The sequence below is a fragment of the Bos javanicus genome, chromosome 1, assembly GCF_032452875.1.
Source record: "Bos javanicus breed banteng chromosome 1, ARS-OSU_banteng_1.0, whole genome shotgun sequence".
NCBI classification, from domain to species: Eukaryota; Metazoa; Chordata; class Mammalia; order Artiodactyla; family Bovidae; genus Bos; species Bos javanicus.
In genome coordinates, this window is record NC_083868.1 from 146661669 (window position 1) to 146688280 (window position 26612).

Genomic DNA, 26612 nt, shown 5'->3' on the forward strand with positions numbered 1-26612 from the left:
CGTATCTCCTTCCTTCTATCCTGACAAGCTTGAGGGGATTAAGAATTTCACAGCAGAAGGTGCACCTCCTCAGGGAGGGTAGAATATGAGCATACAACGACCAAGTTTCTTTCCCCAAAAGCCCTCTCACAATTGCCTGGTAATAGTTTACCCCAAGACGGCGCAGATACCACCTCCTTTGTGACATTCACAACCAAGCGTTCCCCAAAAAGCCCTCTCGTAATCACCTGGTAATAATCTACACCAGGACAGTGCAGATACTGCCTCCTTTTTGACATTCATGGTCAGCATGCTCCTATTTCCTCCCAGGGGGTTGATCAGGCCCCCTCTTGCACCCTGGGTGGGAATCTTCCTTACCTGAGCACTCAGTTCCCCTGTTGCTGTTCACTACCCACTAATGTGAAAGGTCCAGGCATTGAGAAGCAGAATCTCTCCAGAAGGGTGAGGTGCCTTCCCCCGTCTAGGAGATCCCAGTTGCAAGGCCATGGAGTAGACCCAAATGGGACTTGTCTCCTCAAAGTGAGGAGTTTCCCGGCCAATGCACCAAATGGTATAGCCAAGTGTTCTGGGAGACAAACTCACTCAGAAGAACAGCGTGAATAGTGGAGTGCAGTTTATCATACCGGCAGGTCTGAGGCAGAGTTTCCTCCTTTAGCCAGGGACCCCAACTGACTTTTGTGACAACCTTATATACCTTAAGTGTATGTGCCCTAACCCACATCCCCAGATTTCTCAAGTTAGCTAAGGAAAACATTAGAAGGAGATACAATCAGGTTATAGTCAAGATTCACAATCTAAAGGCCAACTACTCATGCAGTACAGCCCACACCAATGGGAATTGCTAGATTATAGAAGGTGATTGATTATGCAGTAAACCATTCTTCTTGGCTCCAGGGAGCCTAGGTGTGAGATTAGCCTGGTCCATTTGTCCAGTAGGGAGGCTCATTTGGTCATTCTGATATGTCATTTCCATGGCTACCAGATATATCGACCAAAGTTCGCTGAGAGTTCAAAATGGAATTTCCTTTCTTTCAAAATGGAGTCAGTTTAGTCATAGCAGCCTGCTCTTTTCCTCTTCAAGTACAGGAGCTCAAAGGGATGGAGGAAAGATGGGGTCCGTGGAGTAGCCCTAATGCAAGCCAAAGCCATGGGAAGGAGTTCAGTTCACAGCCTTTGTAGTTCTAGAAAGAGTTTGGTTAGCTGAGTTTTGAGAATCCTCTACTTTTCCCGAGGATTTGGGTCTGTAAGGAATATGTAATTTCCAGGTTATGCCAAGGGACTGGGCTATTTGTTGAGTGATTTGGGAGATGAAAGCTGGCCCATTATCGAACTGGAGAGAGAGAGAGTGGGAGGCCAAAGCGACAGATGATTTCTCGTATGAGAAACTATTTCTGATCTCATAGGAAAAGCCTCAATCCATCCTGAAAAGATGTCTGCTAGAGTGAGCATAGGTTTTATTTTTCATGTTGGAGGCATGTGAGTGAAGTCAATTGGCCAGTCCTCTCCTGGGATATGTCCTCCTCTGATGTACTGGGGTGAGGGAATAGGCTTTAGGGCTCCCTGCAGTGAGACTGAGGGCCAGATAGTGCAAGAGTGAGTGATTTGTTGTAGGAGTGAAAGAAGGTTAGGCTAGGTGATAAGCGGTCTTAAGAGATGATAAAGAGGTTTAGTGCCTACCTGTAGGGCCTGATGAATGTCTGTAAGAATCTGTGTGGCCTGAGATTGGGGAAGGACATAGAGGCCCTGTTTTTGTAACCAGTCACCTTGTGGTTGTGCTCCCTCTTGTACTAATTGTGTTTTTTCTTCAGGGAGGTAAAGGGCTTTATGTTGGGGATTACCATAAGTTATTGAGCTGATGATCAGAGTGAGGCTTGTTTTATGTCTGTCTGTGGCATGGTTGCCCCATGAAATGGGATCTGAGGCCACCTGGTGACCTCAGCAATGTACGATGCCTACTTCAGTTGGAATGTTAGCTGCTTTTAAAAGTTGGAGTATAAGTGGGGTGTTAGTTATGGGACAGCCTTTAGTAGATAGGAGCCCTCGTTCCTTCCAAATGGCAGCATGTGAGTGCATGATGTGGAAAGTATATTTAGAATCAGTGTATATGTTTGCTCTCTTGTTAGCTGCAAGGGTAAGGCCTCTAGTTAGCACAATAAGTTCTGCCTTTTGGGAAGAGGTTCCTGAGGGGAGAGGTTGGGATTCAATAATTTCGTTGTCAGAGACAATTGCATATCCAGCTACATTTTTCCTTCTGATGTCGTAGAGAAGCTGCCATCAATATACCAAGGAAAGTCAGGGTTATTTAAAGGGGTTGAGGAAATGTGGGAGAAATGGGATGTCAGGTCTTCTAATGAATGCCTTTTTGCAAGTATGGATGGGGGGCTAAAAAGAATTAGGGACAAGGGTGGCGGGGTTGAGAGTAGGACAGTGTTCAAAGGAGAAATTAGGAGCTTCGAGAAGGGTGACATGAATTAGCTGAATGGGTGAAGGAGACAGAACGGTCATGGATTTGTGAGAAAGTAAGTCCTTAGAGCCATGTGGTGAACAAATGACAGTGGATGCTCCAAAAATCAGCTTTTCACTTTCCTGAGTGATGAGTGCAGGTGCTGCCAGAGAACACAGGCAGGCTGTCCATCCTTGAACTGTGGGATCTAATTGCTTTGATAGATAAATGACAGGGATGAAGCAGGGCCCAAAACCCCTCAGGCAATCTTATGTCTCTCAGTAGAGTATAAGGGGCAAGAAAGGTCAGAAAGTGTGAAAGCTGGGGCTGAGAGAATGGCTTGCTTAAGGGTCTTAAAGGCTGAACGGATATTTGATTTTAGCTCTAGGGGTTCTGAAAGATCTCCTTGGGTGGCTTGATACAGGGGTTGTGCCAAGAAAGTGAAATTAGGAAGCCAGAGGCATAGATATCCAGCTAACCCCAAGAAGGACAGGATCTCTGCTTTTGATGTAGGGAGTGGTAGGGTAGATATAAGGGACTTTCTATTGGTAGTAATATATCTTTTTGTTGGTGTTAAAAGGACTCCAAGATAGGTGACTCTAGGAAGAGAGAGCTGAACCTTGATGGGAGATACTTGATAGCCTCCATTGGCTAGAAAATTGAGGAGTTGTATAGTGTGTTGTCATCTGCATATCTGAGGTTATTGATATTTCTCCTGGCAATCTTGATTCCAGCTTGTGCTTCTTCCAGCCCAGCGTTTCTCATGATGTACTCTGCATAGAAGTTAAATAAGCAGGGTGACAATATACAGCCTTGACGTACTCCTTTTCCTATTTGGAACCAGTCTGTTGTTCCATGTCCAATTCCAACTGTTGCTTCCTGACCTGCATATAGGTTTCTCAAGAGGCAGCACAAGCTGGAATCAAGATTGCTGGGAGAAATATCAATAACCTCAGATATGCAGATGACACCACCCTTATGGCAGAAAGCGAAGAGGAGCTAAAAAGCCTCTTGATGAGAGTGAAAGAGGAAAGTGAAAAAATTGGCTTAAAACTCAACATTCAGAAAACGAAGATGATGGCATCTGGTCCCATCACTTCATGGAAAATAGATGGAGAAACAGTGGAAACAGTGTCAGACTTTATTTTTGGGGCTCCCAAATCACTGCAGATGGTGACTGCAGCCATGGAATCAAAAGACGCTTACTCCTTGGAAGAAAAGTTATGACCAACCCAGATAGCATATTGAAAAGCAGAGACATTACTTTGCCAACAAAGGTCTGTCTAGTCAAGGCTATGGTTTTTCCTGTGGTCATGTATGGATGTGAGAGTTGGACTGTGAAGAAAGCTGAGAGCTGAAGAATTGATGCTTTTGAACTGTGGTGTTGGAGAAGACTCTTGAGAGGCCCTTGGATTGCAAGGAGATCCCACCAGTCCATTCTAAAGGAGATCAGCCCTGGGATTTCTTTGGAAGGAATGATGCTAAAGCTGAAACTCCGGTACTTTGGCCACCTCATGCGAAGAGTTGACTCATTGGGAAAGACTCTGATGCTGGGAGGGATTGGGGACAGGAGGAGAAGGGGACGACAGAGGATGAGATGGCTGGATGGCATCACTGCCTCGATGGACATGAATCTGAGTGAACTCCAGGAGTTGGTGATAGACAGGGAGGCCTGGCGTGCTGCAATTCATGGGGTCGCAAAGTCAGACACGACTGAGCGACTGAACTGAACTAACTGATATAGTGTGTTGTTGAGAGCACATGCATGAAGGATTACCAGGGAGGAGATCATCCACATATTGGAGGACAGTATTTGGAGTAAGATCAAGAGAGGTTAGGTCTGATGCTAGAGCCTGGCCAAAGAAATGAGGGCTATCACGAAAGCCTTGTTGGAGGACTATTCATGTCAGCTGTTGGGAGCAATGATTGTCTGGATCAGTCCAGGTAAAGGCAAAGAGGTCTTGAGAGTTTGGGTATAAAGGGATAGTAAAGAAGGCATCTTTGACGTCCAGAACAGCGAAGTGGGTAGTGGAAGAGGGAAAGAGAGAGAGAGAAGAGAATAGGGATTTGGAACTATTGGGTGTATGGGGCTAACAGCTGCATTGATAAGTCTCAGGTCCTGGACCAGGTGATAGGAGCCATTTGGCTTTTTGACAGGTAGGATGGGCTGTTATAGGGAGAGTAAGTTGGGTGCAAAAGGCCCTGACATAGGAGTTTAGTGACAATAGGCTTTAACCCTTGTTGATGTTTTTGGGAAATGGGATATTGTGGTTGATTGGGAAATTTAGAGGGGTCTTTGAGACCGATATGAATTGGAGCATGGTGAGAGGCAACAGAAGGGTTATTTATATCCCAAACTATGGAGTTTATTGATGAGGAGGGCAATACAATGGGGGCGAGGAGGTGGGGTTGAGGAGCAGTAGACAGGCTAGATCAGAGGGTGGGCTTGGGATAGTAACAGATGCTTTGAATTTTGAAAGAAGGTCTCTCTCAAGAATAGGAATGGGGCATTTGGGGAGTATGAGAAAAGAATGGGAAAATGGGGTATCTTGAAGTGTGCAAGGTAGAGGCTCGGTTATTCATGGTGTAGATATTAAACCGCCAACCCCCATAACAAAGACCTGAGAGACCTTGGTTTTTCTGGAGTAGGCAGGCATAGCAGAGTAAGTGACCCCTGTGCCAACAAGAAAGGAAATTGGCTTACCTGCCACTGTAAGAGTTACTCCGGTCTCCATAGAGGTGATGAGAGTCAGGGTCTGGGGCCCTGGGCACCTTTAGTCCTCAGCGGTGAGGCTGAGGAGGCTGGGTAGAGCTGGGTCAGAGGACGCCTGCTCGGGACCAGGAGGGGATGTCCGGATCCCTGGAGGGGATGTCTGGATCCCTGGAGGGGGATTGGAGCAGTGGACCTTCCAATGTCCCTCTATGCCACAGCTGGGACACGGACCTGGAGGGGGTCTTAGTTTAGGCATGAGCAGCCCAGTGATCTTCTTTGCCGCATTTGAAGCAGGACCCAGGGGGCTTCCTTCTTTGTTGGTGGAGGCTTGGAGCTATGTAGGGCAGTGGCTCAAAGGTGGTATTTGGCCTGATCTCCCTGGGCTTTCTCTAGCTTTGCCTGTCCTTCCTGGTTATTGAAAATCTTAAAAACTAACTTAAAAGGTCTCATCGAGGGGCTTGAGGGCCTTCTGCCTTTTTTAGTTTCTATTGGATATCTGGGGATGACTGGGAGATAAAATGGGTGTCATCTGAAGGGACAATGGTAACCTTTGCTGAAGTGGGGTCTAATGTTGCATAATTTTGTAGGGCTTCTGTTAAATTGTGCTGGATTTTCATCTAGTCTTTATTTTCTGGAGCTTTTCAATGTTGACGGCTTTATGCCCTGCCTTTTGAAGGCCCACAATGAGGCAAGCAACCATATGTTTTCAGGTTGCTTGTGCAGGTCTCCTTGCCTGATAATCCCAGTTGGGATCATCTCGGGGGATGGCCATGTCCCCTACGGGCTTAGTGTCCTCTGTCCTGTGTACCTCATCAGCATGCACCTGAGAGGCTTTCTATATTGTTCCTTCTCTTCTGGGAGAAGAGTGGAGGAAAGTGTGATGTGAATATCATGCCAGGTTAAGTAATAAGACTGAGTAAGATACTTGAATTCTTTTAGATAATTATCAGGATTTGAAGAGAAAGAGTCAAGCTGCTTTTCAATCTGAGATAAACCGGTGAGGGATACTGGGACATGAACCTGAACCTCTCCACCTGATGCAGAGAGCTGACTCATTTGAAAAGACCCTGATGCTGGGAAAGATTGAGGGCCGGAGGAGAAGGGGATGACAGAGGATGAGATGGTTGGATGGCATCACCGACACAATGGACATGGTTTTGGGTGGACTCCAGGAGTTGGTGATGGACAGGGAGGCCTGGCGTGCTGCGATTCATGGGGGAACCTTCTGCTCCAGCTGCTTCCCGTAAAGGGAGGAGTGGAGCAGGGAAAGGAGCGGGCTCCTGCTGTCAAGTTTCCTGTTTTAAAGTTGTTCAGGATCGGGTATGGGGATGGGATCTAGGGAAGTATGGGTAAAACCATGGGACCCTCAAGGTAGAGGGTGGGGCTAAGGTTTCAGAGCTTGCCTCTGGAACAGGCAGGGGAGGGAGATTGGGAGTTGAGGCGGTGGCCTGTGGTTGAGAAGGAGGGAGGGAGGAGGGGGCATAAGGTAGAGGTTGTGGAACTGGATCTGGAGTGGCTACAATGGGATTGGCAGCCATAGAGTTAAATAGGCTGTAGTTGGAAGGGTTGAAGGAAGAAGAAAAGTATGAACAGGGATCAGGAGACATTGTATCAGGAGGATGTGGCCCAGAGCTGGCTAAGAACATTTCAAAAGTAGAGCAGGATTCACAAGGAGAAGGTCAAGAGCGAAGAAAGCCTGAACATAAGGGATTTCTAACCACTTGCTGTTGTGATGGCAGAATTTATCGAGGTCCTGTGGAGTAGAAAGCATTAAAAAGCAGAGACATTACTTTGCCAACAAAGGTCCATCTAGTCAGGCTATGGTTTTTCCTGTAGTCCTGTATGGATGTGAGAGTTGGACTATAAAGAAAGCTGAGCACTGAAAAATTGATGCTTTTGAACTGTGGTGTTGGAGAAGACTCTTGAGAGCCCCTTGGACTGCAAGGAGATCCAACCAGTCCATCCTAAAGGAGATCAGTCCTGGGAGTTCATTGGAGGGGCTGATGTTGAAGCTGAAACTCCAATACTTTGGCCACCTGATGTGGAGAGCTGACTCGTTTGAAAAGACCCTGATGCTGGGAAAGATTGAGGACAGGAGGAGAAGGGGACGACAGAGGATGAGATGGTTGGATGGCATCACCGACACAATGGACATGGGTTTGGGTGCACTCAGGGAGTTGGTGATGGACAGGGAGGCCTGGTGTGCTGTGATTCATGGAGCTGCAAAGAGTAGGATACGACTGAGTGACTGAAGTGAACTGATTGTGGAGTATTATAATCGAGAGTTCTATTTTCAGGCCATTGGGATCTATTATCAAGTCTGTATTGCGACCAGAGAATGTTAGAATAGTAAATAAGTCTTTTTGGTCTTTTCTCTCCTTGGAAGCCCAAGGCTTTTTGGTTTCAGAGAAGACATCCTAGGGGAGTAGGTTTTGAGGGCTGGGATTGAGAATTTCCCATTGCGGCCAAATAGGGAGGTGAGAAAAGGGCAAGAGAAAGCAAGGAGAAAGGTCTGAGAGAAAAGGTGTTCCTGTTCTCCTGACTTTCTCAGTGAGTAATAAGTCTGCTTTGAAATAGGCATCCACTATTTCAAAGTCAGATGGGGCACAAGGCTGAACAAAGGCCCGAGGCCTTGGAGATCCTCCTGACTAGCTCTAGGACTTGGGAAGCAGGCAAGAGAGAGAGGATCTGAGAGAATGGGATTTCACTCACCCTTGTGAACGATGGATGAACTGTGGGCAGGTGTGTGGATGTCAGTCCAGCAAGGCAAGTGGAGAGTCCCGTCCTGGGGCTCGTCTCAGTTTCTTGGCAAGGTCCAAGGGAGGGGATGGGAGGAGATGGGCTCATGAGAGGAGGCCACCCAGTTGTGTGGCTCTTCCCTCCCAGGTTCTGGCACCAGAATGTAAGGCGAGTGCAGAGAAAAAGAGAGCAAGCTGGGCACCCAGGCAAGAAAAGGGAAATTTATTAGAGGGAAATGAGAGGGTGACTGGCCCTTAAGGAGAACCGATGTCTTCCTTTTCTGATGGGCTCTTTCTTATACTCCACCAATGAAAAATTCTCTGAAGGGATGGTTAATTTTTAGCCTGTAGTTGAGTCCTGTGCTCACGTGACTGGAGGTCTGGAATCTGGTGGTCTTGTAGCTTTGAGAAGGTAGGCATCAGCAGGAAAACAGAATGTCATTTGGGCAATTTGGTCATACACAAGCTGACCTTAACATAAACGTGGAATGACAAGGGACTCCAAAGAGCCAAAACAATCACATGAGTCTTCAGTTCAAAGGTCCTCTGGTATGCGGTGCTAAGTCGCTTCAGTCATGTCTGACTGTTTGCAACCCTATGGATCATAGCCCACCAGGCTCCTCTGTCCATGGGAATTTTCCAGGCAAGAATAGTGGAGTGGGTTGCTGTGCCCTCCTCCAGGGGATCATCCCAACCCAGGGATCGAATTCCTGCATTGGCAGGTAGGTTCTTTACCCCTAGTGCCACCTGGGGCAAAGGTGTCTAGATGGAGATCAGGGAAACCCAGTTAAGAGAAGGGACTCAGGATCAGGAAGGGAAGTGAGGGAAGGAGGCTCATATCACATTCAGGGGAGCCCAGCAGGTAGTTCTGCAGGTGGAAGAGGAAGAGAAAGCAGGCTGGAACTGTGTAGAAGATGAAAGAGGGAACTAAAGCAGGGGACCCCAAGCTCTAGGATCTGAGGTGGATGCCTCAGATGATCTGAGATGAAGCTGATGTAATAATAACAGAAATAAGTGTTAGTCACTCAGTCGTGTCCAACTCTTCACAACCCTATGGACTGTAGCCCACCAGGCTCCTCAGTCCATTGAATTCTTCAGGCAAGAATAATAGAATGGGTTGTCATTTCCTTCTCCAGGAGATCCTTCTGACCCAGGGATTGAACCTGGGTCTCCCTCATTGCAGGCAAGACTCTTTACTGACTGAGCCACCAGGGAAGACCATAGAAATAGAAATAGAGTGAACAATAAACGTACTGCACTTGAATCATTCCAAAATGTCCCCCTACCCCTGTCCGTCAGAAAATTGTCTTCCACAAAAACTCCCGAGGTCAAGGAAGGAACTTCAAGTGCACTTAGCTGTCCCAGGTTGCTGGCTTAGGGAGATACTGAGGCGGGGGTGTCCTAAAAGAGATAGAGCTTCCCTTGCATGGGGTCCTCAACAGACCTCCAGTAGCCTTGGTGATGATAGGAGAGATTTGTTTCATTTAAAAAAAATATCCTTGTGGGATAAACTTAAAACTTAGCAATTCTGTTACAGTCTTCCTAAGGAAAACAGTTTTCTTTCTTTACTGATCTGTGAAGGACCAACTGTGAAGACCACTGTTTCAATGTACCTCATAGCATTGCTGACACTATGGATATAATTATGTGAAATTGAACTTATTCAGTAAAAATGTTGAAGCACCTTCCCTGTGCCCAACACCTTCCCAGCGTTGGGGAATACAGTGAGAATACTCCATAAGATGCACAGCTGATAGGCACATTCTTTAAAAAAGCCTTGTACATTTCCACCATAGTTTATCATCAACATCAGCACCTGCCAGTTAATGACCATGCTGGGTAGGAAGCTCATTAAAAACCCAGGAGCCAGGGTTCCTGGAAGGATATCCCATTCTCCCTTGGACAGTCCTCCACCCTCTCTGGGTCTCAGTTTCCTCATCTGTAAAAACATGGACAACTTACTGTAATTCATTCCTGGAACCCAAGTCTATTGAGGGGGAGGGGAAATATCACCCAGCCCTACTCTTAACCCTGGATGATAGACCAGATTTAAAGAAAAATACGTCATTGCTGGTTTTCAGTCAAACAGACAAATACAAAGAAACCCTGGCCCTGCAGGATTTGCCTAGGGGTCTAGTCTGGAAAATTCTTACACATCAGGAGATGGCTCTGAACTGGATTACCACAAATGAGTATCCATGCAAAAGATAACCTGCAGAGCTCTGTGCCTATCAGCCAACAGCATTTACAAGTGACCTCCTAAGGCCTTCACCAAACTACAGAGGCACCTCTGGGTTTTCAGTTTCCTTCACTTTTCTGACTCTTTTCTAAAAAAATGCACATTTCTTCATAGAATGCCACAGTGGAAGGAAAATAGACCTTCAATTTTCAGACCTCAATTTGCAAAAAACTTAAAGAGTCAGACACGACTGAGGGACTGAACTGAATTGAACTAGAGGGTCTAGGGTTTTGTTTTTTTGTTTTTTTTTTTTTTTTCAAATTAAACCACTGCCGGGGTCCTGCCCCGGCTGATTCAGGGTATTCGAAGCGGGGACGGCGTCGGCGACCTATTTATTTATTTAAATATTTTATCAAAGATATAAAGAGTAATAGGATGAGGATAGCTCAGTAGGAAAATTCAGTGGAGAAAAGAGGCTGAGTAGCTTGGTTTACGCGGGAGACCAATAAAACTTCAAGACAAGAAGTTTGCACCACTTACGTAGGCCGCAGGCGTCCTTCTGTTCTCCCGAAGGAGAGGAGACACTGAGGCGTCCTCGGTCGGATCTTAGAAGCCCAGGCATAATTAGTAAGCATGGTGGGTTCCGCGCTCCAGATGGAGACTCAACCAGAGTGAGAGAGAGAGCGACATGGGGAGACCAGTATTTCGAGAAACTGATCCCAATTCTTTATTTTCCATGGTCTACTTTTATACACTGAGATGTTATGCAAAAGTCACGCGGGGTCAGCAGTCCTGACTTTTATCAAAGTCAGGTGCTTCATACAAATGTATACAGAGGTCTTAGGGGTGTTACATCATCTTCTGGCCAGGGGGGCCTGCTGACAATTTACGACCCTCTCCTTGTGACAGCGGTCAGTCAATCAGGACACTTATTTCTCCAGGGCTGATTATTCTCAAAACAGACGCCACCCAAATAAAGTTACATTCCTACAGGGTGAGGGTGTAGTGGGTTTTAGTTAAGGAAAGAATTTACTTAGCCTAAGGTCTAACGTGATTAATATCAAAGGTTAATACTTATTTCTTCTATATATTCATTAATGTGTGTAAGGGCAGGGGATGTGGAGACTTAGCAACAAACATTGGCTCAACAAATGAAAAACCCTTCACCAACACAATCTCTAATTAGCCCATTATACTTATACTAATAGTTTTCTAACTTTTCTAAGGAACCTGTTTATAGAAGGTTTAAAGCATCTTGTGCTGTGAGCGATCACATGTGGCCGGACAAGCCTGTCAGGCAGGCCAGAGAACCTTCAGAGGAGTTTGTAGGTTAAAACACTCTTATCACGCCCAGGAATTATTATAAACTGGAGCTCTAAGTTAACTCCTTCTCCAAAAGAGGTGGTGGGGGACAGCCCCCCGTAAAGTCAGAGGTGTAGGTGAGCACAAAGTAGTAAAGTAGGCAGGCTCTGGTAATGGGGGTAGATGCTCGAGGAGTTCCAGGGGGACTCCTGAGGTTCGATCCCGCCTTTGCGTATGTCGAGCCTCCTTCCTCATGACCTTTGCCATGGGCGGAGTACCTCACTCTGGCCCCCAACAAACCACCACAATAATTTAAAATTTTTGTCTAATTATTCAGTTCCAAGACACCAAACTCATTGCACAGGGTCCCCATGGAAAGGCCCCTCTCAGCAGGACAGCCACGGATTCCACCATGAAAGGGCAGCAAGGTGCCCTCCCCCCTTCTTTTCTGCCTGGGCGGCCACCAGGTTTTTAAATCCATGTACCCTACTAAATTTCTAGGGTGCAATTCCAAGACCCTAACCTTTCCCATCCCAGCAGGTGGTCAAGGGCCCGCTGGGCTGCAAAAGTGCAGGCAGCGGGGCTGGGCCGGCCGGCCAGAGTGGGGGTTGTGGGGTCCCAGCAGGTGAAATCACCAGGCAGGATAAATCTCGTGGACTTTCTGAGGACCTCACTGGGGGCACCAGGCTGCTTGGGAAAACCGAGTGGGACTGAGCTTTATGCAAAGGGGTAAAGGTTCAGAAAAGTCCTCAAAGCCTTTACCCCAAAGGCGAGGCCTTTCTGTGACCGCCAGGTTAGGGGGTTCTGAGACTGTGCCAAGAGAGAGGGCGTAATACGTGGTCCCCTGTTCCACCTTGCGCCACTGAGCCCCAGCTCCCTTACCTGTGGTACGCCCCCTTCCACTCTGCTCACTGGATGCTGATCGATGGGGACCCAGGAGCTCATGAAATGGGTGTTCCCAGCCACAATGGAGACCCCTGAGAGCTCGCCTGGGACCCACTGGCTAGGAGCTGGGAGGAGGCGCACAAGCGCTCCCCAGGTGCGCTCTGCCCGTGACACAGGCCAGGTTCGCTCTGCTCCTATGCCCACTTCGGAGAGAGGTGTGCAGGCCACTTCCTGGAGAGGCTCACAGGCCTCCCTACTTTGGCCAGGTGAAACAAAGCCAATATCGAGCAAAGCCACCCTACGGAGACAATTCAAGCTTTTTTATTATTAGCTGATCTGCCCTGATATCCAAGTCAATTTGAACACTATTTGGTCTATAATTTAGGGATAAAACTATGACTACAGAAAGGAAAGATGACTTGACACAGGATGACCATGATATTCTGTAGAACCAGAGAAAACTGGTTAAAATAAAATTCTTTTTTCCTGGAAACTGTAAAGCTGGTTCTTTTTTAAGAGGGCTGAGCACCGAAGAATTGATATTTTTGAACTGTGGTGTTGGAGAAGACTCTTGAGAGTCCCTTGGACAGCAAGGAGATCCAGCCAGTCCATTCTAAAGGAGATCAGTCCTGGGTGTTCTTTGGACGACTGATGCTAAAGCTGAAACTCCAGTACTTTGGCCACCTCATGCGAAGAGTTGACACATTGGAAAAGACTCTGATGCTGGGAGGGATTGAGGGCAGGAGAAGGGGACGACGGAGGATGAGATGGCTGGATGGCATCACTGACTCGATGGACATGAGTTTGAGTGAATTCCGGGAGTTGGTGATGGACAGGGTGGCCTGGCGTGCTGCAATTCATGGGGTCGCAAAGAGTCAGACATGACTGAGCGACTGAACGGAACTGAATTAAAAACAACTACCTTGTTAAACAGCGAAGTCAATGGCACCCGACTCCAGTATTCTTGTCTGGAAAAACCCACGGACGGAGGAGCCTGGTAGGTTGCAGTCCATGGGGTCGAGAAGAGTCAGACATGACTGAGCGACTTCACTTTCACTCTTCACTTGTATGCATTGGAGAAGGAAATGGCAACCCACTCCAGTGTTCTTGCCTGGAGAATCCCAGGGATGGTGGAGCCTGGTGGGCTGCCGTCTATGGGGTCGCACAGAGTCGGACACTACTGACACGACTTAGCAGCAGCAGCAGCTTGTTAAAAAGGCCTGCCTAGGGGCAAGCTTGAAGTTAGCCCTTTCCATGGCCTTGAAAAACACTGCCTACTTTGCCTGAGACCTCAGCCTTGGGCAAATGAGAAATTCAAACCAAAAAAAAAAGGGCGGGGGGGAGTGGGTCAAAGAGATATTTTAAATCTTGGCAGAAAACTAGGAGATCTCTGTCTGGATTTATGTGTGTCTCATTGTGTATCTTCTGTTTTTTGATAATATTGATGAATTTTAAGTGAATTCTTAATTAATTGACCTAAAGAAAAGGAAGAACTTAACAAATCAAATAGTTCTAAATACAAGAAAAAATTAACCTAAATGAATTTCAGATTCACGTGAACTGGGAAATAGTCAATATTAAATATCTAGTATTCATGTTTGTTTGCTACTCTAATATAGACATATCTAAGAGTCATTAACATTAAGCATAAAATTTTCATTGTGTCTAGGTTTACTATAAGTTAAATATTGCTGTATTTTTATATCTGTTGCAAGTTTGTCAACAAGGAAAGTACCTCAAGGGAAAAAAAAACTCCTAAAATGTAAATGTGATATGAGCTTTTAGATAAACTATTAAAAATAATTATACTTTAGAAATGTCTGTCTATAATAGTCTCGATTGAAGGCAGAAGGAGAAGGGGATGACAGAGGATGAGATGGTTGGATGGCATCACCGACTTGATGGACATGAGTCTGAGCAAACTCTGGGAGTTAGTGATGACAGGGAAGCCTGGTGTGCTGCAGTACATGGGGTTGCAAAGAGTTGGACATGACTGAGCGACTGAACTGAACTTACAATAGTCTCTCCAGATTTTTGTTACCTGAATTTCTATCATAGTGCTAAACTAAGTGATGAAAGTTTACTGAATAGCTAGGTTGTTTCCAAATAAAATAAGGTTCTGAAACATTCACTACTTGATAGGACCTTCTGCTTACTAAACTAAACTCCAGAAACGAAAGAGATTTTTGACTATTCATGAATAGTGACTGGTGCCATCCCGAGATGTTCTCTACAAGAAAGCTTTTTTTTTTTTTTTAAGATATTATCACTGGTACTTATATTCACCAATTATAGAATGCTAATATAAAGGTCAGTTCTTTGTTGCTTAAGGAAAATAGGATGTATGTCTTATTATTACAGAAGATATGAAGAATAAAATTGCATTTTATGAAGGGAAGAAGAAGTAGTTCTGACTTACAGGTGGCAGTTTCAGGATGGGAGAAGCAAAGGAATGGGTACACTATGGGATAAGGATGTTTTATGCAAAGTGGACCCCCAGTAAAGAGTTTTGTGCCTAATACAAGTTTTCTTGAGATGTTGAACTGCCTTTGCTAATGGACTTTAAGGTTTTTTTTTTTTTCTTTCTGAAGTGATCTGTTCTATGTTGACCTTTGAAATCTTTTGTTAACTTTGGCTAAGTGGATTGTTTCACTGTGATCCTACCTGACTGTTGCAAACACTTTTGACAATTTATCAATAAACCTTCCTAAGTAACTGACTTCTAGCTAACTTTGGGATGCTACAGAGGGCCCCTGAGACATCCCAAAGAGAAATATTAAACAACCTGAGTTCATCTGACATGTTAAATTACATGGGAAACATTGTTAGAAGGAGTGATAAATCTTTTCAGGTTATATTGTATGGTTGATGTTACTAATATGGATATCCTAGAAATTATGTGAAATTCATGAAAATCTAATATGTCCTGGTGAAATGCTGTCAGTGATAATTCTAGTTATCATGTTAAAGTGTTACCACAATGATCAGGTTATTTTGTCAATTGCAATTTAATCAGATGTTAAACATGCTTTCTATGGTTTCACTCTGATGTCTTTCAATAATAATGCTACTTCAAGATTTATGGAAAAGACTTTTCTAAGGTTAACCAATAAATAAATTTTTTTTGTTTGTTATCTGGTAAACTGGTACCAGTCTGGAATTTAGTCTATTCTCTAAGTTAAGAGAACAAAGTTTTCTTAGAATGCAGCTTTTGATAACAGATTAAGAATTTCTTTGCCTTTAAGTGATTTACATTTGTTTTTAAAATCTTTTTTACTTTGGTAAATGAAATTAAAAGACCCTTACTCCTTGGAAGGAAAGTTATGACCAACCTAGATAGCATATTCAAAAGCAGAGACATTACTTTGCCAACAAAGGTCCGTCTAGTCAAGGCTATGGTTTTTCCTGTGGTCATGTATGGATGTGAGAGTTGGACTGTGAAGAAAGCTGAGAGCCAAAGAATTGATGCTTTTGAACTGTGGTATTGGAGAAGACTCTTGAGAGTCCCTTGGACTGCAAGGAGATCCAACCAGTCCATTCTGAAGGAGATCAGCCCTGGGATTTCTTTGGAAGGAATGATGCTAAAGCTGAAACTCCAGTACTTTGGCCACCTCATGTGAAGAGTTGACTCATTGGAAAAGACTCTGATGCTGGGAGGGATTGGGGGCAGGAGGAGAAGGGGACAACAGAGAATGAGATGGTTAGATGGCATCACTGACTCGATGGACCTGAATCTGAGTGAACTCCGGAGATGGTGATGGACAGGGAGGCCTGGCGTGCTGTGATTCATGGGGTCTCAAAGAGTCGGACACGACTGAGCGACTGAACTGAAATTAAATTAAATAAGAATTATTTATCATTATGGTACATGTAGACATGTATGGTATATGCTGGATCATCGATAAAGCAAGAGAGTTCCAGAAAAACATCTATTTCTGCTTTATTGACTATGCCAAAGCCTTTGACTCTGTGGATCACAATAAACTGTGGAAAATTCTGAAAGACATGGGAATACCAGACCACCTGACCTGCCTCTTGAGAAACCTATATGCAGGTCAGGAAGCAACAGTTAGAATTGGGAATGGAACAACAGACTGGTTTCGAATAGGAAAAGGAGTATGTCAAGGCTGTATATTGTCACTCTGCTTATTTAACTTCTATGCAGAGTACATCATGAGAAATGCTGGACTGGAAGAAGCACAAGCTGGAATCAAAATTGCCTGGAGAAATATCAATAACCTCAGATATGCAGATGACACCACCCTTATGGCAGAAAGTGAAGAGGAACTCAAAAGCCTCTTGATGAAAGAGAAAGTGGAGAGTGAAAAAGTTGGCTTAAAGCTCAACATTCAGAAAACGAAGATAATGACATCCGGTCCCATCACTTCATGGCAAATAGATGGGGAAACAGTGGAAACAGGGGCAGACTTTATTTGGAGGGGGTGGGGGGCCCCAAAATCACTTCAGATGGTGATTACAGCCATGAAATAAGAAGACACTTACTCCTTGGAAGAAAAGTTATGACCAACCTAGACAGCATATTAAAAAGCAGAGACATTATACTTTGCCAATAAAGGTCCGTCTAGTCAAGGCTATGGTTTTCCCAGTGGTCATGTATGGATGTGAGAGTTGGACTATGAAGAAAGCTGAGCATCGAAGAATTGATGCTTTTGAACTGTGGTGTTGGAGAAGACTCTTTAGAGTCCCTTGGACAACAAGGAGGTCCAACCAGTCCATCGTAAAGGAAATCAGTCCCGAGTGTTCATTGGAAGGACTGATGTTGAAGTTGAAACTCCAATACTTTGGCCACCTGATGTGAAGAGTTGGCTCATTTGTAAAGACCCTGATGCTGGGAAAGATTGAAGGCAGGAGAAGGGGAAAACAGAGGATGAGTTGGTTGGATGGCATCATCGACTCAATGCACATGAGTTTGGGTAAACTCTGGGAGTTGGTGATGGACAGGGAGGCTTGGAGTGCTGCAGTCCATGGGGTCGCAAAGAGTCAAGTACAACTGAGCGACTGAAAAGAACTGAACTGAATATGTAGACAAAGCTCATTGTTCTCCTACAAATATATCCCCTCATGGTTATACTAAGGTCCATGGGGTCAAAAAGAGTTGGACACACTGAGTGACTTCACTTCACTTTATTCTGACTGGTGTGGGGTGATATCTCATTGTAGTTTTGATTTGTATTTCTCTAATAATGAGCAATGTTGAGCATCTTTTCATGTGTTTGTTAGCCATCTATATGTCTTCTTTGGAGAAATGTCTGTTTATGTCTTTTCCCCACTTTTTTATTGGGTTGTTTGTTTTTCTGGTATTGAGTTGTATGAGCTGCTTGTATATTTCAGAGATAAATCCTTTGTCAGTTGTTTCATTTGCTATTATTTTCTCCCATTCTGATGGTTGTCTTTTCACCTTGCTTATAGTCTTCTTTGCTGTGCAAAAGCTTTTAAGTTTAATCAGGTTCCACTTGTTTACTTTTGTTTTTATTTCCATTACTCTAGGAGGTGGGTAATAGAGGATCTTGCTTTGATTTATGTCATCTAGTGTTCTGCCTATGTTTTTCTCTAAGAGTTTTATAGTTTCTGGTCTTACACTTAGGTCTTTAATCCATTTTGAGTTTATCTTTGTGTATGTTGTTGGAAGTGTTCTAATTTCATTCTTTTACATATAGCTACCCAGTTTTCCCAGCACCATTTATTGTAGAGGCTAACTTTGCCTCATTGTATATTCTTGCCTCCTTTGTCAAGAATAAGGTACCCATAGGTGCATGGGTTTATTTCTGGGCTTTTTATCTTGTTTCATTTGTCTATATTTCTGTTTTTGTGCCAGTACCATGGTACTGTCTCAATGACTGTAGCTTTGTAGTATAATCTGAAGTCAGGAAGGTTGATTCCTCCAGCTCCGTTCTTCTTTCTCAAGACTGCTTTGGCTATTGGGGGTCTTTTGTGTTTCCGTATGAATTGTGAAATTTTTTGTTCTAGTTCTTTGAAAAATGCCACTGGTAATTTGATAGGGATTGCATTAAATCTGTAGATTGCATTTGGTAGTATAGTCATTTTCACAATATTGATTTTTCCTACCCAGGAAAATGGAATATCTTTCCATCTGTTTATGTCATCTTTGATTTCTTTCATTAGTGTCTTATAATTTTCTGTGTACAGTTCTTTTGTTTCCTTACATAAGTTTATTCCTAGATTTTTAATTCTTTTTGTTTCAAAAGTAAATGGGATTGATTCCTTAATTGCTCTTTCTGATTTTTCATTGTTAGTATATAGAAATGCAAGTGATTTATGTGTATTGATTTTGTATCCTGCAACTTTGCTAAATTCACTGATTAGCTCTAGTATTTTTCTGATAGTATCTCTAGGGTTTTCTATGTACAGTGTCATGTCATCTGGAAACAGTGAGGGCTTTACTTCTTTTCTGATCTGGATTCCTTTTATTTCTTTTTCTTCTCTGATTGCTGCAGCTAGGACTTCCAGAACTATGTTGAATAATAGTGACAAAAATGGATACCTTTGTCTTGTTCCTGATCTTTGGGGGAGTGCTTTCAGTTTTTCACCATTGAGAATAATGCTTGCTGTAGGCTTATATATGGCCTTTACTATGTTGAGGTAGTCTCCTTCTATGCCCATTTTTAAAAGAATTTTAATCATAAATAGGTGTTGGATTTTGTCAAGGCTTTTTCTGCATCTATTGAGATGATCATTTGGTTTTAACCTTTCAGTTTGTTAATATGGTGTATCACATTGATTGATTTGCATATATTGAAGAATCCTTGCATCCCTGGAATAAACCCAACTTGATTATGGTGTATGAGCTTTTTGATGTGTTGCTTAATTCTGCTTGTTAAAATTTTGTTGAGGATTTTTGCATCTATGTTCATCAGTGATATTAGCCAATAGTTTTCTTTTTTGTGTTGTCTTTGTCTGGATTTGGTATCAGGGTGATGGTGGCCTCGTAGAATGAGTTTGGAAGTGTTCCTTCCTCTGCAGTTTTTTGAAAGAGTTTTCGGACAGGCATTAGCTCTTCTCTAAATGTTCAATAGAATTCTCCTGTGAAGCCATCTGGTCTTGGGCTTTTGCTTTTGGGGAGATTTTTGATCATAGCTTCAATTTCAGTGCTTGTAATTGGGTTGTTCATAATTTCTTCCTGGTTTAGTCTTGGAAGATTGAACTTTCCTAAGAATCTTTCCATTTCTTCAAGGTTATCTATTTTATTGCCATATAACTGTTCATAATAGTTTCTTATAATCCTTTGTATTTCTGCATTGTCTGTTGTAACCGCTCCTTTTTCATTTCTAATTTTGTTGATTTGATTCTTCTCTCTCTCTCTTTTTTTTTTTTTTTTGATGAGTCTGGCTAAGAGTTTGTCAATTTTGTTTATCTTCCCAAAGAACCAGCTTTTAGTTTTATTTATCTTTACTATTGTTTCTTTCATTTCTTTTTCATTTATTTCTGTTCAGATCTTTATGATTTCTTTCCTTCTACTAGTTTCTTTTTTTCTTCTTCTTCTTCTTTTTCCAGTTGCTTTAGGTGTAAAGTTAGGTTGTCTATTTGATGTTTTTCTTGTTTCTTCAGGTAGGATTGTATTGCTATAAACTTCCCTCTTAGAACTGCTTTTGGTGCATCCCATAGGTTTTGAGTTGTCATGTTTCCATTGTCATTTGTTTCTAGAAATTTTTAAATTTCCCTTTTGATTTCTTCAGTAACCTGTTGGTTACTTAGAAACATGTTGTTTAATCTCCATGTGTTTGTGTTTCTTACTTTTTTTTTCTTGTAATTGGTATCTAGTCTCACAGCATTGTAGTTGGAGAAGATGCTTGATATGATTTCAATTTTCTTAAATTTATTGAGGTTTGATTTGTGACCCAGGACGTGGTCTACATCCTGGAGAATGTTTCATGTGCACTTGAGAAGAAGGTGTATCCTTCTGCATTTGGATGGAATGTCCCAAAGGTATCCATGAGATCCATCTCATCTAATGTATCATTTAAGACTTGTGTTTCCTTATTAATTTTCTATTTTGATGATCTGTCCATTGGTGTGAGTGAGGTATTAAAGTCTCCTACTGTTATTATGTTACTGTCCATTTCTCCTTTTATGTCTGTTAGTGTTTCTCTTATATATTGAGGTGCCCCTATGTTGGGTGCATAGATGTTTACGATTGTTATGTCTTCCTCTTGGATGGATTCCTTGATCATTATGTAGTGTCCTTCCTTATCTCTTGTAGTCACCTTTATTTTAAGGTCTATTTTGTCTGATATGAAGATTGCTACTACAGCTTTCTTTTGCTTCCCATTTGCATGGAATATATTTTTCTATCCTCTCACTTTCAGTCTGTATGTGTCTTGAGATCTGAAGTGGGTTTCTTGTAGACAGCATATATGTAGGTCTTGTTTTTTTTATCCATTCAGCCAGTCTCTGTCTTTTGGTTGGAGCATTAAATCCATTTACATTTAAAGTAATTATTGATATATATGTTCTTATTGCCATTTTATAATTGTTTGGGGTTGAGTTTGTAGATCTTTTTTCTTCTGTTGTATTTCTTGATTATATAGGTCCATTTAAGAAGAGATAAGAAAGTCTTCCTGAGTGATCAATGCAAAGAAATATAGGAAAACAACAGAATGGGAAAGACTAGAGATCTCTTCAGGAAAATTAGAGATACCAAGGGAACATTTCATGCAAAGATGAGCTTGATAAAGGACAGAAATGGTATGGACCTAACAGGAGCAGAAGATATTAAGAAGAGGTGGCAAGAATACACAGAACAACTGTACAAAAAAGATCTTTACGACCCAGATAATTACGATGGTGTGATCACTCACCTAGAGCCAGACATCTTGGAATGTTAAGTCAAGTGGGCCTTAGAAAGCATCACTATGAACAAAGCTAGTGGAGGTGATGGAATTCCAGTTGAGCTATTTCAAATCCTGAAAGATGATGCTGTGAAAGTGCTGCACTCAGTATGCCAGCAAATTTGGAAAACTCAGCAGTGGCCACAGGACTGGAAAAGGTCAGTTTTCATTCCAATCCCAAAGAAAGGCAATGCTAAAGAATGCTCAAACTACAGCACAATTGCACTCATCTCACATGCTAGTAAAGTAATGCTCAAAATTCTCCAAGCCAGGCTTCAGCAATACATGAACCATGAACTTCCCAATGTTCAAGCTGGTTTTAGAAAAGGCAGAGGAACCAGAGATCAAATTGCCAACATCTGCTGGATCATGGAAAAAGCTAGAGAGTTCAGAAAAACATCTATTTCTGCTTTATTGACTATGCCAAAGCCTTTGACTGTGTGGATCACAATAAACTGTGGGAAATCCTGAAAGAGATGGGAACACCAGACCATCTGACCTGCCTCTTGAGAAATTTGTATGCAGGTCAGGAAGCAACAGTTAGAACAGGGCATGGAATAACAGACTGGTTCCAAATAGGAAAAGGAGTACGTCAAGGCTGTATATTGTCACCCTGCTTATTTAACTTCTATGCAGAGTACATCATGAGAAACGCTGGACTGGAAGAAGCACAAGCTGGAATCAAGATTGCCAGGAGAAATATCAATAACCTCAGATATGCAGATGACACTACTCTTACGGCAGAAAGTGAAGAGGAACTAAAAAGCCTCTTATCTATGGGCTTTCTATTTTGTTCCATTGATCTATATTTTTGTCTTTGTGCCAGTACCATACTGTCTTGATAAAAGTCTACAAGGAATAAATGCTGGAGAGGGTGTGGAGAAAAGAGCACCCTCTTACACTGTTGGTGGGAATGCAAACTAGTACAACCACTATGGAGAACAGCGTGGAGATTCCTTAAAAAACTGGAAATAGAACTGCCTTATGATCCAGCAGTCCCACTGCTGGGCATACACACTGAGGAAACCAGAAGGGAAAGAGACATGTGTACCCCAATGTTCATCGCAGCACTGTTTATAATAGCCAGGACATGGAAGCAACCTAGATGTCCATCAGCAGATGAATGGATAAGAAAGCTATGGTACATATACACAATGGAGTATTACTCAGCCATTAAAAGGAATACATTTGAATCAGTTCTAATGAGGTGGATGAAACTGGAGCCTATTATACAGAGTGAAGTAAGCCAGAAAGAAAAACACCAATACAGTATACTAACGCATAGATATGGAATTTAGAAAGATGGTAACAATAACCCTGTGTACGAGACAGCAAAAGAGACACTGATGTATAGAACAGTTTTATGGACTCTGGGAGAGGGAGAGGGTGGGAAGATTTGGGAGAATGGCATTGAAACATGTATGAAATGAGTCGCCAGTCCAGGTTCGATGCACGATACTGGATGCTTGGGGCTGGTGCATTGGGACAACCCAGAGGGATGGTATGGGGAGGGAGGAGGGAGGAGGGTTCATGATGGGGAACACATGTATACCTGTGGCAGATTCATTTCGATATTTGGCAAAACCAATACAATATTGTAAAGTTTAAAAATAAAATAAAACTAAAAAATAAAATTAAATTAAATTTAAAAAAAGGAAAAAAAAAGCTTCTTAATGAAGGTGAAAGAGGAGAGTGAAAAAGTTGGCTTAAAACTCAACATTCAGAAAACGAAGATGATGGCATCTGGTCCCATCACTTCATGGGAAATAGATGGGGAAACAGTGGCTGACTTTATTTTTTGGGGCTCCAAAATCACTGCAGATGGTGACTGCAGCCATTAAATTAAAAGACGCTTACTCTTTGGAAGAAAAGTTATGACCAACCTAGATAGCATATTCAAAAGCAGAGACATTACTTTGCCAACAAAGATCCGTCTAGTCAAGGCTATGGTTTTTCCTGTGGTCATGTATGGATGTGAGAGTTGGACTGTGAAGAAAGCTGAGAGCCAAAGAATTAATGCTTTTGAACTGTGGTGTTGGAGAAGACTCTTGAGAGTCCCTTGGACTGCAAGGAGATCCAACCAGTCCATTCTGAAGGAGATCAGCCCTGGGATTTCTTTGGAAGGAATGATGCTAAAACTGAAACTCCAGTACTTTGGCCACCTCATGCGAAGAGTTGACTCATTGGAAAAGACTCTGATGCTGGGAGGCATTGGGGGCAGGAGGAGAAGGGGACGACAGAGGATGAGATGGCTGGATGGCATCACTGACTCGATGGACATGAGTCTGAGTGAACTCCAGGAGTTGGTGATGGACAGGGAGGCCTGGCGTGCTGTGATTCATGGGGTTGCAAAGAGTCGGACACAACTGAGTGACTGAAATGAACTGAACATTTGTTGTAAAGCTGGTTTGGTGGTACTGAATTTTGTTAGCTTTTGCTTGTCTGAAAAGCTTTTTATTTCTCCATCAATTTTGAGAGAGAGCCTTACTGGGTACAGTAATCTTGGTTGTAGATTTTTCCTTTTCAGTACTTTAAATATATTCTTCCATTCCCTTCTGGCCTGCAGAGTTTCTGCTGAAAGATCTGTTAAGCATATGGGGTTTCCCTTGTATTTTACTTGCTGCTTCTCCCTTGCTGCTTTTAATTTTCTTTCTTTGTGTTTAGTCTTTGTCAGTCTTTGTTGGTTTGATTAATATGTGTCTTAGCCTGTTTATCCTTGGGTTTATCCTGTATGGGACTCTTTGTGCTTCTTGGACTTGATTGGCTATTTCTTTTTCCATGTTGGGGAAATTTTCAACTATAATCTCTTCAAGAATTTTTTCATACACTTTTGCTTTCTCTTCTTCTGAGGTGAAGTGAAGTAGCTCAGTTGTCTGACTCTTTGCAACCCCATGGACTGTAGCCTACCAGGCTCCTCCCTCCATGGGATTCTCCAGACAAGAATACTGGAGTGGGTTGCCATTTCCTTCTCCAGGGGATCATCCCCTCCCAGGAATTGAACCTGGGTTTCCTGCATTGCAGGCGAACACTTTAACCTCTCAGCCACCAGGACCCCTAGAATTCAAATGTTGGTGTGTTTGAAATGGTCCCAGAGATCTCTGAGACTGTCCTCAGCTCTTTTCATTCTTTTTACTTTATCCTGTTTTTCAAAAGTTATTTCCAGCATTTCATCTTCTAGCTCATGGATTCGTTCTTCTGCTTCAGATACTCTGCTATTGATTTCCTCTAGAGTGTTTTTTTGGAGAAGGAAATGGCAACCCACTCCAATGTTCTTGCCTGGAGAATCCCAGGGACAGCAGAACCTGGTGGGCTGCTGTCTCTGGGGTCGCACAGAGTTGGACACAATTGAAGCGACTTAGCAGCAGAGTGTTTTTAATTTCAGTTATTGTGTTGTTTGTCTCTGTATACTTATTCTTTAACTCTTCTAGTTCTTTGTTAATGGATTCTTGCATTTTCTTCATTTTGTTTTCAAGGTTTTTGATCATCTTTACTATCATTATTCTGAATTCTCTTAAAGTAATTTTCCTATTTCCTCATCATTTATTTGGATTTCTATGTTTCTAGTTTGTTCCTTCATTTGTGCAGTATTTCACTGCCTTTTCTTTTTTTTTAAAGTTATTGTGTTTGAGGTCTCCTTTTCCCAGGCTTCAAGGAAAGTTGAATTCTTTCCTTGAAGAAGGTTGAATTCTTTCTTCCTTTTCATTTCTGCCCTCCTAAGGTTGGTCCAGTGGTTTGTGTGGGCTTTGTATAGGATGAGATTTGTTCTGAGTTTTTGTTTGTCTGTTTGTTTTTCCTCTGATGGGCAAGGCTGAGTGAGGTGATACTCCTGACTGCTGATGATTAGGTTTGTATTTTTGTTTTGTTTGTTGTTTAGATGAGGTGTCCTGCGTGGGATGCTATTGGTGGTTGAGTGATGCCGGGTCTTGTATTCAAGTGGTTTCCTTTGTATGAGTTCTCACTATTTGACACTCCCTAGGGTTAGTTCTCTGGTAGTCTAGGGTCTTGAAGTCAGTGCTCCCACTCCAAAGGCTCAGGGTTTGATCTCTGGTCAGGAACAAAGATTACACAAGTGATTTATCATGGCATTAAGGGAGAGTAAAACAAATATCCAAAAATAAGAAACCAAAGATGAAACCCAGACAAATGGCAGTTACAAAATCAGGCAAATAATAATTAAAATAATAAAATATACACATATACATATACCCCCATGAGTAAAGTGAAAACAGTCCAACAATAGTAAAGTACAGTAGATTGATCTGGGGAACAAAGGAAATAAAAAATTATATTTATCAGTTAAGAACAAAACTAACTTAAGCACAAACTGGAAAACAAAACTAAAGCAAAATGCCAAGTGGGGAATAAAGCAATGAAAACAAAACTAACAAATATGCTGAGAGTAAAGGAAAGAAAAAAAAGGAAGAAAGGATAGATATGCAAAGTTAAATAGAGGTAAATGTAGAAGATTTATATAAAGATTAACTGCAATGGGAAAAGAACAGTAGGAAAGGCAAATGAAGGAATAAATGTAGAAAAAAATATAATAGGTTTAAAAAATTAAAAATTAAAATTAAAAAAAGAGAGAAAAGAGAAAATGGAAGAAGAAGGAAAAAAGTGTCTGTGTGGGTGGGGGCGGGCAGGGCGGTGGGGAGAGGAAAACTCCACAAAACTGCAAAGGCCCAATGTAGAGGCAGAGGTTTATAACAACAATAGAAAGTGTGACTGAATATACACATATACATATACACCCATAGCAAAATCAAGACAGTCCAACAAAAATTAAGTACAGTAGATTGACCTGGTGAACGAAGGAAATCAAATATTATACCTACCAGAACAAAACTAATTGAATCACAAACTGGAAAACAAAACAAAAGCAAGATGTCAATTAGGGAATAAAGCAATGAAAATAAGACTAACAAATATGTTGAGTGGAAAGGAGAGAAAGAAAAGAAATAATAGATATGCAAAGTTAAATAGAGGTAGATAAAGATGACTTACATACATTAGAGATTAACTGCAAGGGGAAAAGAACACTAGGAAAAGCAAACAAAGGAATAAATGTAGAAAAAATAATAATAGGTTTAAAAAATTAAAAAAAGAGAAAAGAAAATAAAAAAAGAAAATGCCACAGAACGGCAGAAGTCCATTGTAGAGGCAGAGGTTTATGAGAACAATAAAAAATGTCACTGAGGAAACAGAAAAAGAAAATGCTCAAATCTATAGAACAAGTCAAAAAAAAAAAAAGAAATGTTTTCTTGAGTCTCTGCTGTCAGAGTCCTTTCCCGCGCTGGGAATCACAGTCCACTTACCTCTCTAGGATGCTCTCCAACACTGTACTGATCTCTGGACCTGCTGTGGGGACAGCTCAGATTCTAATCTGGTCCTACTCCTGTGTGTTCTTGCCTCCAATGTCCACAGCTATCAAAACTAGTGCATTTTCTTTTGTGGGAGCTCTCAATGGCCTTTTATATACTCCATAGAT

General features: G+C 42.4%; 1 protein-coding gene across 1 annotated transcript in view; it reads left to right on the forward strand.

Moving 5' to 3' along the window:
• Positions 1 to 12300: 12300 nt before the first annotated feature.
• Positions 12301 to 26612, forward strand: part of LOC133253001 (chloride intracellular channel protein 6-like) — a 100449-nt gene continuing 86137 nt past the window's right edge. The window contains exon 1 of the mRNA XM_061426106.1: positions 12301 to 12441. Coding sequence (XP_061282090.1) covers positions 12301 to 12441 — 141 coding nt within the window. The remainder of the gene's footprint in view (positions 12442 to 26612) is intronic.